At 62.0% G+C, this 16,856-nt stretch overlaps 2 protein-coding genes across 2 annotated transcripts in view; both read right to left on the bottom strand.

Annotated features, from left to right (window-relative positions):
* Window positions 1-7,182, bottom strand: part of SMG6 (SMG6 nonsense mediated mRNA decay factor) — a 56,209-nt gene extending 49,027 nt beyond the window's left edge. Inside the window, exons 1-5 of the mRNA XM_044430531.1 lie at window positions 7,135-7,182; window positions 2,544-4,233; window positions 1,769-1,961; window positions 1,032-1,142; window positions 329-435 (exon numbers count right to left, since the gene is read on the bottom strand). Coding sequence (XP_044286466.1) covers window positions 329-435; window positions 1,032-1,142; window positions 1,769-1,961; window positions 2,544-4,228 — 2,096 coding nt within the window. The 5' untranslated portion in view covers window positions 4,229-4,233; window positions 7,135-7,182. The remainder of the gene's footprint in view (window positions 1-328; window positions 436-1,031; window positions 1,143-1,768; window positions 1,962-2,543; window positions 4,234-7,134) is intronic.
* A 3,482-nt stretch (window positions 7,183-10,664) lies between these two features.
* On the bottom strand, window positions 10,665-16,680 carry POLDIP2 (DNA polymerase delta interacting protein 2; the record flags this gene model as incomplete). The annotated part of the gene is made up of 11 exons (XM_044430582.1): window positions 10,665-11,132; window positions 11,444-11,523; window positions 11,761-11,886; window positions 12,041-12,067; window positions 12,809-12,945; window positions 13,384-13,491; window positions 13,627-13,702; window positions 14,254-14,350; window positions 15,239-15,336; window positions 16,120-16,201; window positions 16,481-16,680. Coding segments are annotated over 11 exons (1,146 nt in total), but the record flags the coding sequence as incomplete, so codon positions are not given.
* Between the last annotated feature and the right edge of the window lie 176 nt (window positions 16,681-16,856).

The following is a 16,856-nucleotide window of genomic DNA, read 5'->3' as shown; positions in this document are numbered from 1 at the left end:
TGGTCATCTCCCTCCCAAGACTGAGCCTGGGACCTTTGCAGGCCAGAGTCGGGTCCCTCGCAGGCGGCGAGGGTGTGATGTGCGGAAAGAAATTCGCATGCTCCCCAAGGCCTTGAAGGCAGCAGAACGGACCGCCGCCGCCAGCGCCCCTGGAATTTTGGGCGACGGAGGATAGATCCTTCGCACAGCTTTCTGGTTTTAGACACCCCTGTTCCACCGCCTCCGGCTCCGCTCTGCTCCGTGGAGCCCCACAAGCCTGGCACGCTGCCCGGGGCAGGGGCCGCTCTGTGCCGGCGGAGAAGCTACCCGGCCTGAGCCGCCTCCTCACCTGCGCGCCTTCCCGTAATTCGCCATGTCGCTGCCTTGCTCCCGGTACCGGCAGATGTCCCCTTGGCAGATCAGGCTCCGCTGGGCGCTGATCAGTGCGTACTTCACCTGGAAAGGGGGAAGAAGGAGTCGGCAAAGGGGTCAGGACGGGGACCCCGCTGGCACCCGTTCGGCAGCTGGGCTGGGAGGGGAGAAAAGCGGGAGGGCAGGCTTCAGGGGGAAACGCTGACGTTGCCTGGGGCAGAGGGGGGCTCCGAGGGGCACTGGGAAAGAGAAGCACTTTTCCTTGGAAAGGGGGCGTATCCATCGCTCGCAGGGGCAGGCCCATCTCCGGGCCATGGGCATGGCTGCCCAGTCGCCCCAAAGGACTCGCGGCTGAGGGGGCTCCTTGCTAAGCTAGCCAAACGGACGCCCCTCGGCCTGCGGGCAGGGGGCCAGGGAGCGAGTCGCCCGAGCAGGAGCCCGGATGCAGCTCAAGCGCCCAAAGCTTCTGCTGATGTGCAAAGAGGGTCTCTGAACCCCAACGTCAAGATGTGAAGAGCAAAAGGCACCCCTGGGCTCAGACGCACGGCCAGCGGGTCCAGCCACAGAGCTCGACTCTACGCAGGGACAGGGCCCCCTCCCCCATCCCAGCATCCCCCAGAGGAGGCCGAGCAAGGAGCCCCCCGTGCTCCCCGGGCGGCCACAGGCCCGCGCCGTCTCACCATCTTCTGCAGGGGCTTGCTGCGAACAGCCATGCCGTCCATGTAGTCCTCCAGCTTGAACTGGTACGTCACCTGCAGCTTCTGCAGCAGGTTGTCGAAGAAGACGGTGCCCTGCGGAGGGGAGGAGCGGCAGGGGGTGAGGGAAACCAGGACCCCGCTGCAGCCCCACCAGCCCGTGAGAGAAGGCACCCCCGAGCCTGTAGGTTTTCCCCTTCCCTTAGTAAGCGACTCGGGGTGGGCATGGCACGGCCTGCCAGTTTCGGGGATTCTGCGAGGCCCGTGGTGCCTCGGCCTGCTCCGAGGAAGCCCTTCGGGAACCCTGCGAGAGTGCAGGCCCGGGCCAGGGAGCTGGCCTGCTCCAGAGCCGTCTCGGGGGAAAACCAAAATGCTTCTCCATTTTGTGGGCAGGCATGTGGGGGAGCCATGCATTCATTCATTCATTGGGGATATTCATGGGCCGTGCACCACTTGTGTCTCTGGACGGCTTACAATATAATCTAAATCCTAAACCAAACAAATTAGTTCAGTGGCTCCTGCACCTGACGGGGTCCGCGCTGCCCCCGGCCCTCTCCGTGATGCCAAAAAAGGTCACCCGAACGTTGCCAGGGACACAGCCCTCCTCGTGGCCAGGCGGAGAGGCCCCTCAGCTCAAGAGGCTCTCGGGCCTCCCGGAGGCCAGAGGAACCCTCCTGCCCCCACAGCCCCCCACTCCCGCCGGGCCGGGCCGGGCCGCTCACCTCGTCCAGGAGCTGCAGGAGCGTGCTGCGGATCTCCGGGCCATTCTCCGCCAGGGGGTCCTTGAGCAGCTGCCGGAACTTCTCGATCACCTGGTAGAAGACGTTCTTCCAGAGCAGCTGGTCCACGTTCTGGGCGTCCGCGAACTCGATGTCGCTCAGGAGGCAGCGCTCGTACAGCTGCAGCATCTCGGCCCTGCGGCGGCATACGCGGGCGGCCACTGAGCGTCCCCGGCCCTCGCCCTGCCCCCGCCGCCCAAGCACGGAGGGGAGCCCTTCCGCGGGGGGCGCCCTCCCTCCCCCAGCCCGGGGAGCCGCCTCGGGCGAGCCGAGCGACCGCAACCCAGGCCCTCTCGAGGAGCCCGGCTGGAGCCCTCCCGCCGCCACGGGAGCCCCCTGGCCCTTTGAAAGGAGCCGGGCTCAGAATCCGGGGGCTCAGCGGCGCCGGCTGCTGATGAAGTCTGGGCAGAGGATGACGCTCTCCCCTTCCGAGGCCGTCCTGGCACCGCGGCAACCCCCGTTCAGCCTCACGCTGCGCTCGCTGCTGGCTTTCCTCTCGCCAGGGGCGCCCACTGCCCGCTCGTGCTACGGGCCGGGGCCGGGAGCGTCTCGCCTGCACTCTCGCCGCTCGGCGTGATTTCAAACGTGCCTGGGGCCCCCCCTCGCCGCCGCCTCGTTCTCAACTCAGTCACCACTGCGGGCTGCCCGACCGTGACACAGCACACCCCCCCCTCCACGCCGCGGGCCCTCCCCAGCCCGCACTCCCGCCAGCTCCCACCTGAGCTGCCCCATCTTCTCCAGGCCCTCGGGGCTGAGCCGCTCGCGGGACAGGAGGTTGCTCAGCTGCTGCTCCAGGTTGCAGGCTTCGCGGAGGACCGTGCCGAGCTCCTGCTGCTGCAGGCTGCGCACCTGCGGCTCCACTTCGGCGGGCAGGGGGCTGGCCAGGAGCGGGCTGCAGAGCACGGGCTCCGCCGGGCTGGGGTAGCCGGCAGGATAGTACGCCGCAGGGTACACCCCGTTGCTGGTGCCCACCTGATACGGAAGGGGATACCCCGTGTAGGAGTACTGGGGGGCCTGGCCCACCGGCCGGCCGTAAAAGTAGGGGTTGTCCGAGTTCTGGAAGCGGTAATACGAGGCCTGCGCCTGGCGCGCTTCGCCCCGGGGCACGGGGCTCAGCTCGTCGTCGGTGTCGAGGAAGTGCAGCTGGCCGGTCTGGTTCTTCAGCGCCGGCTTCTGCTCCGGATTGTTGGGATCCCAGAGCCGGCGGGTGGTGCCTCCCCGGCCCCTGCCCCGGGCGCCTTTGCCGCTGGCCCCCCCCAAAAGGAGCCGGGGCCCCCCCGAGTGGAGGGCCTCCGGCGAGCCAGCTGTGCCGGTGGTCAGGTCCATGTGGGCCGGGAGCACCAGGATGCCGCGGCCTCTCCCGTGGGGCTTCCCCTCCGCTGGCGCCCCCGAGCCGTCGCTCAGGCCGGCCCCGGAGGGCTTGCGCTTCTGTGGGTCGGCCTCCGCCGCGGCGGGTCCCCGGGGGGCGGCCCGGCTCCCTGGCTGCCCCCCCTTGGGCTCCCTCCCCTCACTGGTCCCGGGAAGCCAGCCGTGCTCCCGGTGCCGCCTCGCCTCGAAGTCTTTGCCGAGGCTGCAGGCCTCCGCCTCTTCCGCTCGGTCCTCGCCCAGGGAGTCTGTGGAGGAGGCAGAGAGCTGCGTCCGCGGGCGACGGCGCTCCTTGGCCGGCTCGGGCCGCCTCTTCCCTGCCTCCGCCTCCCCATGGGCCCCATCCGCGCTGTTGCTGCTCCCGGCCGAGCTGGTGCTGCAGGTGCGGCATCGGTTCCGGCGCTTGTCGGAGCGCGAGTAGCGCTTGGGGGCGCTGGCCTTGCCGTGGGCTGCCTCCCCGCTGCCTTTCTTGGCTCGGCCCGGCCTCTCGGTCCGCCTGCCCTTCTCCCCCCAGGCAGGCTGGGGCCCTGCTTTGCTCCGGCTGCGCTCCCTCCCTTCCGGGGTGTCGGCCTTCCTGACGACCTCACCGCCCCTGCCGGCCTCCTGCTCGGGCTCTTTGCCTCCCTCTCCCTTGCCGGCAGGGTCCTCAGCGGTGGGCTCCTTGGAGGCGGCCTGCAGGCGTTTCCCTGGCTGGTAGATCTGCTGGTCGGGTTTCTTGGCTCGCCGGATCAGCCGCGGACACCAGTCCTCGGCGGTGCTTCCCTGGGCTTGGGCACCCCCTGCCTCGGCACCGCCTTCCGAGATTCCATTCAGGTACTGGCTGCTGCCTCCTTGCAGGCCTGGGGAGACCTGCGGAGCCTCCTTTCCAGGAGCCACAGGGGTCCCCTCGTCTCCAGCTGACCCGGCCTTGGCTGCCTCTGGCCAAGAGGCGGCCTCCTGCTTGGCTGAGGCCAGCTTATTCCGCAGGCGGGAGAGGCCAGGCTTGTAGATTTCGAGGTCCGGGCGCCTGTTGTCCTTACGATGCCGGGACTCCTTCATGGCTTCTACGAGGAAGACAGGGCAGAGGTATGTTCAAGTTTACACGGAAGGAGCAGAAAGAAGGGGCAGGCAGCCTCAGTCCTGGCAAGGATCAACCAAGGGCTAAAGCCGGGGGGGTGGGGGGGAGCTTGGAACACACCACCTGGTGCTGGGAGGGGGTGCTTTACGAATGCCAGGAAAGAAGAGATGCCACCCAAGTAAAGGGTGCTTTGCCTGTTTTCTCTGGAACTTGCACACCTCGCCCTGGGCGGCTCCAGATGGGCCTTCCCCCCAGAGGCAGCCTCTCCAGGGAGGGCTGAAATCCCGGCCCAGGTGCTCCAAGCCTCTGATGCAGCACCGGTCTGCCTCCCACTAAGCCAGCCCGCTTTTCGGAGCCAGAGCCTCGCCACCGGGCTTCCTTTACGCCTGGGGAAGGGTCACGGCGGCAGAGGCCTCGCTTTGCGCGCGGGAGGGCGGGACACCCCTACCCGAAGCCCTGCGGAGCACCGCTGCCCATCGCGCTGCAGCGCCCGGCTCGGCGGACCCAGCCTGGTCTAGCGTGCGTGCGTGCACAGCAGCTCCACAGCCAGCTCAGATTTGCCACCCAGGCCGGGGCGACCGGGCACCGGGAGGCCCAGAGCCTCTTCCCCAGACCCCCTGGCTTCTAACCCCAGCGGCCCTCCAGCCAGAGCCAGAGCCGACCTGCCACATGGGAGAACACCGCAACAGCCGCGGGCGAGGGCTCCCACTGGTTAGCTCCGTGTGCCATCGCTGGCTTTCGGGCTGCAATGAGGAGAGCCCGCTATCTGGGGGTTCCAGCGGCTCAAGCATTAGAACCCTGGGGGAAGGAATGCCTACGGCAACAGAGCCTTGGCGGGGCAGGATTCTGGAAGCCAGCCCCATCCCCCCCCCCCCCCCCGCCAAGGCAACCACCGGAATCAGGCTGGCTTGGCGATCCTGGCGGTGAGTTAACTTGAGCCTGGAGCTCAGTCCCAGTGGACACGAGCAGAGCCCTGAGGGATCAGGCCAGAGGCCCAATCCAGCCCAGCACCTGCAACGCGCACACACAAGTCTCAAGGGAGCCACCTGGAGGCAGAGCGCTGGTCGCCCTGGAGAGTCAATTGGCTAGGAACTGCTGCCAGGCCTTAATTTTAAAACGAACGAAGAAATCATGAAAGCACAAGTGCTCTGCCAAATCCCAGCAAGCGAGCACAACTAACAACCGGCCCGTTCTACCTGCACAGAACACAGTTGCCGCGCTTCACACGTTTAACAGCGATCCTATGCCAATTATTTCTTTTCTTGTTGGCTGCTGGGGAAGGGCAGATGAATGCAAACAAGAAAGAGGGCAAGGGACTTTCATGTGTCCCCGAGCCCAAGCAGGAATTGGACAACCACATGTTGGGGATTGCATTAGCACAGCCAGCTGGAGCCAGGGGTCAGACTAGATGGCCCGGGAGACCCTTTCTGACTCGCTCTGTTTCTATGTTTCTACGGAGTGAGTCCCCTCCAGCCTTTGGGAAGGCCTGCATCCTTGAATGGCAAGCATTACGTGGGGCGATGGGTGTGCTCTATCCTCCAGGCAGGACTTTCCCATGCAGCCCCCAATATTGCCATCGAGGCGACAGGCTGTGTCCCCCAGAAGTCAGAGTGCTGAAAACGAGTCCTCTCTATTACGGGTCTTCCATCTCTTGCAAGCCAGCACAACAGGAGAGTCCAGCTTAAACCTAGATCTGACCACATTTACAAAAAGCAGCTGTTCTGCTACAGATCCATGGCCAAGCACATCTGATAGGAAAAATAAAGTAAGATTCCAGTTCTTAAGATTCATAGGAAAGGTTTGGTGCAAATATAAACATGGGAAGGTGTCTTATACTAAGTCAAGCCTTCTGTTTTTCTAGTCCAGCACTCTGTTGTGACCACCAGCAATGACTCTCTGCAGCTTCAGGGATAGAGAAGACTTTCCCACAGACACCAGGGATAGAACGGGACCATTTATTTACTATTATTAATTCTGTGAAGCATTTTCTGCTGCTTATAAATAACACAGCTTATGAATAATATGGTTAAACAAAACAGTTCTTGCTTGCAAGATTAAAAGCTCAGATAGTGCAAATATTACAGGTTAAGAAAAATAGCATGAAGTCCAAGAGGTCACCAGCATGGCTTACAAACACAGTGAAGGAAGTTATTAGAGTAAAGGCAACTTCCTTCAGGAAACGCAAGTCTTGTCCAAATGAACTAAACAAAAGGGAGCACAAGGTTGTATAAGGAAAACGCAAGCATGCAGCAAGTGAATATTTATGCAATTCTGTCCGCTGCCCCTGAAAACGGTCATTATATCGCTGGAAAATGCAGAGAGATGGACAAAAATAATGGAGGGGTTGGAACACCTTCCCATGAGGAACAGTTACAATAACTGGGATTGGCTTAGAAAAAAATAAGGGGAGGCATGAAAGAGGCGTTTAAAATTATGCACGATGCAGACAAAATGGAAAGAGAGAGAGAGAGAGAGAAAGAGAGAGAGAAAGAGAGAGAGAGAGAGAGAGAGAGAGAGAGAGAGATCTCCATCCCATAATACAAGATCCTGGTGTCATGCCACGAAGCTGATTGGTGGGAGATTTCAAACAGATAAAAGTACTTCTTTGCACAGCTAATCTACAGAATTCACTACTACAGAATTTTTTTTTAAAATGTTCTTTAGTTCCACTACAATGAGACACAACTCACAAAGGACACGGGACAGCGAGAGAACAAAACAGAGCAGGTCCTCTTACAGCATCGCTATTGCCCTTTCCTTTTAGTTGTCAAGTAAGGTCTCAGCCCTCATAGCTATGCACAGAGGCAGGCTAAATAGGAACACAGGCCGTTCATTCACGCAGAAGCTGACAGTCCGGTTCCCTTAGCCCAGTCCCGTCAACACTGACCGGGAGCAGCAGTTCTGCAAAGCTTCAGGCAGCAGCTTTCCCAGCGGCACTTGAATTTGCCGCTGGGCACCTAAACGGACACTTTCCGCCCGGACACGCAGGCGCGCTCCGCCACGACGGCTCCTCGCCGAGATGCAAGGGGAGATCCCGGCCCCTTCACGCTCCTGAGTAAGGTCCCGATGGAAAAGACGGGGAGGAAGCTGCCGGCTGCCGAGCAGCCCCCGCTTGCTCCACCGAGCCCAGCTTCGGCGGCGGCGGCGGCGCCTTCCCCCGTGGTGCCAAGCAGACGTTTCTGCAGCCTGCCCGGCCCGCCAGGCACTTGCTGCGCGCGGAGCAGCCGCTGCTGCACAGCGCGCCCCCCGGAAGTGAAGCCGGGCGGCGGGCCCCCCGAAAGGGGCACGGCGCCCCTGCCGAGCCGAGCCGAGCCGGGCCGCGCCGTTAAGGGGCCCGCCTCGCCTCGCCACGCCCCCCCGGCCCGGGCCACGCGCGGCGGGGAGCCGCCAGGCGACAAGCCCCGCACGCCTCCGCACGCGCCGGCCGTGCGCGGCCTACCTGGCCCGCTCCTGCCCAGCGCCGCCGCCGCCGCGCCGCGCCTCAGCTCGGCGGCCGAGACGCGAACGCGATCCAGTTCCGCCGCCGCCATTTTGGCTCCCGGAGCCGGGGAAACGGCCGGAGCGACGGCGGCCGAGGGGGGCCAATCCGCGGCCGGGGGACGAGGGAGGCGCGGCGCGCCTGCGCAGGAGCAGCGGCGCGCAGGCGCAGAGAGAAAAGCGGGCCGAAGCGCCGACGGCTTTCGCCGCCTGTTGTTGTCGAATCGCTCGCCCCGCCCCTCTGGGCCACGTGCTCGCCCAGCTGGACCACAGCGATAAGAAAAGTTAGAGGAGCCGCAACGGCCTACCCGGGCGGCGGATGCGAGGCGCTGTGGCCCAACTCAGCCAGGTAGGACTCCCATCACCTTGGCTATTGGGACGCCACAGCAGTCGATGCGTTCATGAAACGTAGATCAGCACTTTAAAAAAATTACACTCTCCTCTCTCTAAAAATCTCTTCAAAGCCTGGTTTTAAATTTTGCATCGTGAACTTTTAATGATGTTTCCCTCTCTTTAATATATTGCATTTTTGTTATTTTTAATGTGGTTTGTGAATTGCCCAGAAAGCTTTGGCAGTTTGGTGGTACAGAACTTCAAAGGAACAATTTCTGAAAGCACATCCGAGTCGCTATGGAGGGACGCTGGAAGCATTTGACCCTGTAAGGGTTAGTTGGACTGCAACTCCCATGTTCCGTCTTCCATTGGTTGTGCTGGCTGGAGCCCATGGGGGATACAGTCCAACATCAAGAAAGCCCCTTGTCGAGACGGGGCTGATTGCTTTTCCCAGGGGACATCACATGCATTTCTCTGAAGCGGGGCCTTGCAAGTTCCATTTGGTGGGTGGGTGGGTGGGTGGGTGGGTGGGTGGGAGGGAGAGAGGGAGAGAGAGAGAGAGAGAGAGAGAGAGAGAGAGAGATCCTGCCTGTTTTGCAATCTCTGAAAAGGTCACCCTGCCACACACAGCTTTTCCTCCGTGGAGAGGGAGGGGCCCTGGCTGCAGAAACCATTCCGAAATTTTCCATGAGACGCTGGTGGCCAGCCGCTCTCTGGCACAGACCGCACCCAGGTGTACGCCGGCTTTTTTCTCTCTGGGAGGGCTGCACCACTTCGCCTGCTGTTCTGCATGAGCCTGGGACAGCCCGGCGACGGGGGCTCCCGCGGGGCCAAAGCCTTGCCTTGCCGGGCGAGAGCGCTTTCCTGCAGCCCGGCTTCTCCCCAGCCAGGGGCGAGAGAAATACACAGCGTCAGCTCTCCCTCCCAGGAGGCAGACCCCTCCTCTACCCCACCGTTCCTAGTGCAATGTTGACATGCCATCAAATCTCCAAAAAAGCCACAACGATAAAACCACAAGCATATTACAAATGACACATTTTCAAAGGCTGAATTGAACCTCCTCATCTCTCTAAAACCCTTAAAAAAAAAACCCTTTTCGAATGACCGAGAGAACAGGGCCAGCCAGAGAGAGGACGAGGATTCCAACGCATCGGATGTGCCGGACTACAACCCCCCCCATCTCCTGCCCCCTGCATGCCCCCACATCGCTCTCCGGGATGATGGGAGTCGCCACCCCACGCTTCCAGAGGGTACCAGGCTGCTGGACAGGGTGGGGGGGGGTGCCGTGTGCTGAGGGCAGCGCTGGGGGGGATGTGGGCCCATCTGGGGGAATCCACCACACCTTGGCACGGGTTTACGTCAAGACTTTTATTCGACAGAGATGCGTTTCTTTACAGTTATTTACAGGAGAAAGCTGGCCTCTGACGGTGACTGGAAGCACTAAAGCCGCCCTGAGAGGGGGACGACCTCCCCAGGTGGTGGGGGGGGGGAGCACGTGGCCTGAGGAAGAAGCAACCAAGGAAGCCACGCAGCTTCAGCCCGCACCAAGAAGCCCTCCCGTGGCTCTCGTGTCTGAAGGTGTGCCTGGCTGGCAGCCCCCCCCCCCCCCCCCCCCTCCCTGCTGAGCGCAGCCAGGAGCCCGGCTGAGAGAGTCCCAAGAGACGCTGCGCTTGCTTCTGGCTTCGAGCCCCCGAGGTGCGCGTGGGAGCAACTGAGCCCAGGGCGAGCGCCGAGACGAAACGGCGGGGCAGGAGCGAGGCGGCGGGGCAAGCCATCCCTGGCCGAGCCCGGCCGCCCCCCCTGCAGCCCATTTGGCCCCTCACAGGCCACAGTCCAGGGAGACGCTCAAGATGTCGGGGCCCGCACAAGTTTGCAGAACCTGTTTGGGAAAGGGAGCTGCGGCGGCAGGGAAACGGTCTGTCTCCGAGCTCGGCAAATATGCCCCAGCGTGATACCCGGAGGGGGGAACCGGGTGGGGAGCCGTTAGCCAGGAGTCGTCCCCTGCCGCCTCCCAGCAGAGGCAACACCTGCTCCTTAAAGCACTCAGCAGCAGCAGGGGCCCCTCCCTGCCCCAGAAGTGCTGCAGGCCATGCCGTGGGGCAGAGGTCTTGAGCTGCCCCCACGGCAAGGGTGAGGGCGGGATCCCAAGCACGGGGGGGGGGGGGCACGACACAGAGCTGCAACTATGCAGAAGGGCAGCCTCGAGGATGCTCCCAGAGTCTGGCTGCAGAGGAAACAGCCCCGCAAGCACCGGGGCCCTTCGGGTTGCCCGAGAAGAGGGCTGTGGAGGAACTGAGGCCACAGAGGCCTGTGGGAGGGGTGGGGGCCCAAGGGATGGGCCACGGAGGTGGGGCTGAGGCAGAGGCTCCCCCTGCTCGGCCCCTCTGCCCATCTGCCCCTTGGGGGGAGACACACCCGCTTCCCCCAGGCATCCTTGGCACTCGGGATGGGCTGGACTACACCTCCCACTGTCCGCACGGGGGCTGTGTCCACAGCGTATGCAGGCCGTGAGCTGGGGAAGGCCGAGACGCCCCGCCGCGTGGAGTCCCTGACCTCGGGCGCCCCAGAAGCCTTTGGATCACAAAAGGAAAACGTACGGGGCTGAACTGCGGGAGGGGGGCTGTTTATTCGACACACGGGCACATCCCACCTTCGCAAGTCAAAAGCGGGTCTGCTGGAGCCGGGCGGCAACGCCTGCAGGTTCTGGCGGTGGCATTCTTCGAGGCACGCAGACCTGGGAACGGAGGCGGGGGGGGGTTCACAGTGCCCGGCAGCCACAGATCGGGCTGCCGGGAGTCCCAGGCGAGTCCCCGTCTCTCAGCAGCTGTTGGGAGAGGTGGCTCAAGGGGGTCTGAAAACCAGAAGCCGCTCCGGCCCTCGCGGAAGGAAGGCACGGGCGCTGGAGCAGCACGGCGGCCGCGCAGGAGTCCGGGGCGGCTGCTTCCGGAGGGCCGCGCGCTCTACCAGTGGAGGCCGGAGGGGGGCGTCTTCTCGTCCTTATTGCTTTCCAGGGAGAACGGGGGGATTCGGACGTCGAAGTGGGAGCCGTCGGGCCGCTCGAAGCGGAAGGTGCCCCTGCAAAGGAGAGCGGCGGCTGGGGAGAAGCGCTGGCGAAGAGCGGCCTGAAGCCCGCCAGATGCACCAGGACGCGACGCCCATCATCCCCAGCCCAATTTGCGAAGGGTGCCAAGCATCCGGCGCAGAGGGCTTGATGGCAGGCAAAACAGCGGGATGCTCCCCACTTCTGGGGAAGCGCGAACTGCCCAGGGCCGGTCCGACAGGGGGCCCCTTCCATGCCGCGCCCCGCCAATCGGGTGGCCCGGGCTTTCCGCCCCCCGGGCCTGCCGGTTCCTCCTCCGCGAGCCGCCGAGCGCTCGATTCCTTACCACATGTGACCGCTGGAAGCCTGCAAGGAGACGTGGCTACTGTACTGGAAGGCGGGCTGTTCTTTGGAGAGGACTGGCTCCTGCGGGGACAGGCGAGGACCACGGTGTGAAGCAGGGCCTGGCCGGCCGGAGGGCGGCCCGGCCGGGAAGCTCCTGCTGGAGCGAGCGCCTCGGCAGCGCGGGGCCAGGGGGCTGGGGACCCGGCCGCACAAGGGGCACGGGCAGCGGCACCCCGAGGCCCCGGCGAGCGCCCGGGTGGGGCAGCCGGCTGCAGGCTCCCGGGGCAGAGGGCCAGGAAAAGCGACGGCGACACTTACACGCCCCACCACCCCCCGGCCGCGGACGGTCTCCAGGGTGCCGGAGAGGCTGAAGATCCGCCAGTGCCGCTCCCGGAGCTGCACGACTTCGTTGTTCAGGTTCTCCAGGCGGATGCAGTAGCGCCACTGGACGAAAAGCAGAGCGCGGCGCTCGCCGTCAGCCCAAGAGCGGCCGGGCCCTCCTGCCCAGCCACCCAGGGCCTCGCCCGCCGAGGGCCCGGGCTTCCGGGGCCGCTCAGGGCCGCCAGCCCACACGCAGACCCACAGGGGACACACTCACCCAGTAGACGTGGGAATTCTGGGCTTCCTGCGAGGGAGAAGAGAGAAGGCCTTCGTTGCAGCCTGGAGCCTGCGGCTCGCGGCAGAATGACCCCACCGGACGGGCACCGCCGCCGGCCCCCTTCTCTAGCTCCTCACCCCCCGTCCGTGGGTACAAAGAAGGGTGAAGACCGGAACCACTCAGCATGGGGCAGAACTCGACCCGGCCGCTTTGTCTGGGACCAGTTTGGCCGTGAGGAGGAGGGAGGAGGAGCCTCTGCATCGTGGCTTGGATGTGGCCAGGGCGGGGGGGGGGGCTCCTTTCCGTCCTCCGCCCTCTCATGCCGAGGGAAGCCTTGAAAAATCCCACCGGCAGCGCAAGGGAAGGAGGGGCCCCGGGAGAGAAAGCGCACAAAGCGTGCGAGCAGGCCTGTCGGGCGGAAGGAGAGGTGCGAGGCGTTCCCCACCTGTGGCCTTCAGCCCTGCTCCCCCATTTTGGGGGGCCGCCCCGTGACGGGCGTGCCTTCGGAAGAAGCTCCTCGAGGGGAGCGTGGCCCCCAGGCCGGGGCTGCCACGGAGAAGGGCCACCAGCCCAGCAGGGGCTGCCCAGCGTGGCTCAGCTCGCTCCGGCCGGCTCCGCTTGCGGGCTTCCCCGCCGCGCCTGATCCTGGGGCAGCCAGGAGGGAATCGAGGGCCGCACACGGGCGTGGCTTGGGCCACAGAAACAGCGGCTGGGAAGTGCTAGCCCAGGCACCGTCCGCCCCGGCGGTCCAGGAGCTCAGCGACTCACCCTCATGCCCATGTAGAAGGGAATGACCGTGACCCGGATGTTCTCCGTGGTCTCCCGGTGCACGTCCGAGAGCTCCAGCCACGGGTGGTTCTTCTCCTGCCAGGCACACAGCGTGTCCCTCGCCACGAAGGGTGGGACTGAAACAAAAGCGGCTTCCTGAGGCCACACGCCCTTGGTGCCACAGCAGCCACTTTTCAGGCTGACGGTGCGTTTGGACTTTCCCACTGCTCCTAAGAGCAGGTGGGACGCTCTTCTGGGCCACAGCTGGGCCTTTCTGGCTGGCTGTGCCGCGTTAGGGCAGCCAAGGCCCCGCCTCAGCTCCCCACCTGCCCACCGCCCTGCGGGGTTGCCCTCCCTGGCATCTGGCTGGCCCTCACCACAAAGGCCTCTCTGCCCCCCTCAACCCTTTGAGGCTGGAAGGGTCCCTGCGGCTACAGCCTCAGTCCAGAAGGAAACCGGCCAGGGCCGCCCAGCAGATGCAGACGACGACTCCCCCCGTCCTCGAGCCGAATGTTTTGTCTGCGGGGCGACGTGGGGTGCGACGGGCCTCCGTGCGCCCGCTGGGAAAGACCTACCTTTGGCCTGATCGTACATGAGGAACCGTTCAAACAGCTCGTGCTGGATGGGCACCTGGTCGGTGGACGTGTACGGCAGGATGTCCTCGTGGCTGACGTAGTCCAGTCCTAGAAAGCTCAAGGAAAGACGCGCGGCCGCTCAGGAGCAGCCCTCGCCACCGTGTGCCCGCAGGGGGTCCAGGCGGCACCTGCCAGCAGGGCCGTGAAAGCTCTGGCCCCTCCCCGGCCGGCCCACGCGCTCACCTGGGATTGCATAGAGAGCTCGGCTGTCGTCGTGGTTTGCCAGGAAAGTCACCGCTTCCGTCTGCGACCGCTGGGACTGGGGGGAGAGACCGGAAGGGCAGCCTGGGAAGCTGCAGATCCCGCTGCTGCCGGGAGCGGCCCCCACCAGACACCAAGCGGGGCTTATTTCTGGGTCAGTGTGCGCCGAGCAACCAGTTAAGAGTCTGCTTGCCCGTGTGTGGCTTTGCTTTAGCAGCAGGGCTATTTCTAGCTGCTAAGAGCTGCTAAGGAGACAGGGGATATAAAGGGAAGAATTAAACTGGAAAATGGCTGGCCCCATTTGCTCTGGGCTTTGAAAACAGGGTCGCAAAGCAAACCCACCCGCAAGAAGCCGACCGTGGGCGGCGGAGTGGGGGTCACGCAAAAGAGAGGGCCGGGGGAGGGAGGGACCAGAGAGAGCCTTCCGCACCCTCGGTCTACCTGCAGCAGCCTTCCCCAGCAGGGGCCCTCCAAGGCCCCCGGCGGCCACGCCGTGAGTGGCCGACCAAAACATCCAGGGGGCCCCAGAGGGGGAGGGCCCCTCCTGACAGCTACTTCAGCCTAGGCCAGCGCCGCAAAGGCGGGGACAAGGACAGCGGAACCACTTACTATGTGCGGGCAGTCCCGGGCGTCTATCAGCACCTGGTAGTACGTGTGTGTCTTGCCTTTGACTTCTTTGGAGCCATGGCCTGCCGCGTTCTCGCCCCTGAAACGAGACAGATGCCAGCGTTCCGGAAGCTTGTGGCCAACATGCCCGCAGGGCTGGACTGCCGCTTGCAAGCCAGCCGTGTGTCATCGCAGGGCTGAAAGGCCTCACGGCACAGGCCGGCTCTGCTTTAACAGGGATAAAGTGCCTCCTGGGCCAGACGGACTGGGACTCGTAACGGCAAGAAACGTTTCCTGCTCGAGATACCAGAAAAAAGATCATTCCGGATTTGGAAGGGGGGGGGAGCCGGGTCTCAGCCTCTGGGTGAGAGATGCTCGCCTCTCAACCTGCTTTGGCCGTCGAATGCATCAGTTCAAAGGATGGCAGACGAGCGGCAAAGATCACTTCTCAGCTCCATGCAGGCTGAATATGCTCACGCAGAGCACAATTAAATACTTTTATGGGGGGACAGGAATCAATGCACAGGCCAAGTCCACTTCGTAAAGGGCAGGATCTGTGTTCTTGGGGGACACCACAGAAATTAGCCTGCTGTGACCTTTCTTTCAACAATCCAAAAGGGAGAGAATCGGTCACTGGCGGCATCTGCTGCAAAGGCTTGGAAAGCGTCGGCCAAGCCAAGGAAGCCCATGGCCCGTCAGCCTCCATGCATTAAAACATAGCCAAAAAATAACAATATTCAAAACTCATTAAGTTTAGGGTGGACCTGTAGGTATTTTCCTTTGAATGAAGAGGAGTATTGGTATATTCACCTGTCCATTACTTCTGAAGTTTTGATTTCAAAACTTGTTTGGAATTCGTTTTTAACTGCAGCTTTCAAGTATCTTTCTGAAAGTTCCACAGTTTGTCCTAAAGAAAGTAAACTTCTAAACGTGGCCCCAACTGCTCATCTCAGTTTCTGGTGAATCCTGAGCAAATGGAGAACCTTACTTTTCAGTTACGGAAGAAACAACATCTCGGTCATACAGCCGGGCTTGCCAAGGAAACAAGACGATACCACGGTATCCAAATATGCTGTGGAGAAATAGCTGAAAGACAGAGAAGTACCGGAGAATAGCAGAGTGAGAAGCCCAACAGGCAGAAGTGGGACATGCTTCAAATGTATCACCTCTAGGCCAGCAAACAACCTAACTGCACTAGGAGTGGGCAGAAGGTGACTCTCCAGGTGTCTGAGACTTCAACTCCCAAAAGCACTTGCCAGCAGGACCAGTGATCGGTAATGCTTGAAATTTAAGTAAAAATGGTCTGGTGATTTACTTTCCACTTGTTCCTGTTCGAACACATAGTTCAAAATGATAAAGAAAAAAGAGAGAACTCTAGCAACGGCCATGGGAAGTGTTCAGCTGGTGATAAAAAAAGCCAGCGATCCGGTTTTTGGCAGGTTGCACAATTCTAGTAACTAAAGTTCCTGGAGCCTAAACATTTTTGCCCACCTGACAATCCTCACATTAAGCACATGTAGTACATCACTAACTTAAACAGCCAGTGCTATTTTCTTGTGGAACAGCTTCTTTGGCCTGGCTGCCTGGGAGCAACTTCTACATATCACAAGCATCTGAGCAAGGGGCCATTGCTTGATTGCAACTGGAGACCAGAGCAACTGCCTTCCCTTGGTAGTGCCAACGGGGAAGGATCTGTGGCCACAACAGAGGAGCACCCCAGAAACACTGCTAGAAACAGCCCAGTCACACCCAGAATCTGCAGCGATTTCCAAGGTATAACTAGTCACACCTCGACCAATTGAATGTCTAGGTTTTCGGGCCTCAGATTCCTCCCCAGCCCTTTCCCCAAAAAAAAAAAACTGCTTTTACCTGGCCAGTCTCGTATTTGCCCTGCTGTTTTGGCACTTCAAACACACCGACTGTCTCCAGCACTTTCCCTTCAGGATGATTTCTAGAAAAGAAAAATATCATACTCACTCAGCATACTATTACGAATCAGTGTAAGGAAAGGCAGCAGGTCAGGATGATCTGGCCCTTGTAACAGCGTACAAGAAGCAGAGAACAGAGAAGGAAGCTTTGCTTTTGCCAGTATGCTTACAACCTCTCGAAACGAACAAAATGTTTGCTTTATTACCAAACGTTGCTACTCATGGCAAAGCATGTTTATAAAGGCGATGTGAATTGAGTAATTAGAAGAATTACTCTGTGCTCAAATATTCTTTTCTCTTACGGTTTGAGACAGGTGTAATTTCCTGGCAGACCGTCCAATGGGCGCCGTGTCTCGAAACCTGCTCTCTTGCACACTGTCACACACGTGTGCCTCGGTACCACCGTTCTCACAAAGGCCTTGCTTCCCTGTAACTTCCAACACGCCTGTTTCCCTAGGCCCCGGCAGTACGTGCTGGCGCGGCCAGCGGCCCAACCCGGGGCCCCCCAGGTGGGTCAGATCCCGCCCGCCGTGGGCGGCGAGCGCGGCAACCCGGCCCGCCGCGGGAGCAAAGGCTGAGCTACAGTCCGAGGCCCGGGAGGTCACGCCGAGCGAGACCAGCCGGCCGGAGGCCCTTGTTGAAGTTCAACAGCGCCGCTCGCCGTGGTCGCCCCCCCCC

Source organism: Varanus komodoensis, unplaced genomic scaffold, assembly GCF_004798865.1.
Source record: "Varanus komodoensis strain SLA01 unplaced genomic scaffold, ASM479886v1 scaffold20_3, whole genome shotgun sequence".
NCBI lineage: Eukaryota > Metazoa > Chordata > Lepidosauria > Squamata > Varanidae > Varanus > Varanus komodoensis.
Note: the sequence above shows the minus strand (reverse complement) of the source record. Positions and strands in the feature narration are given on the sequence as shown.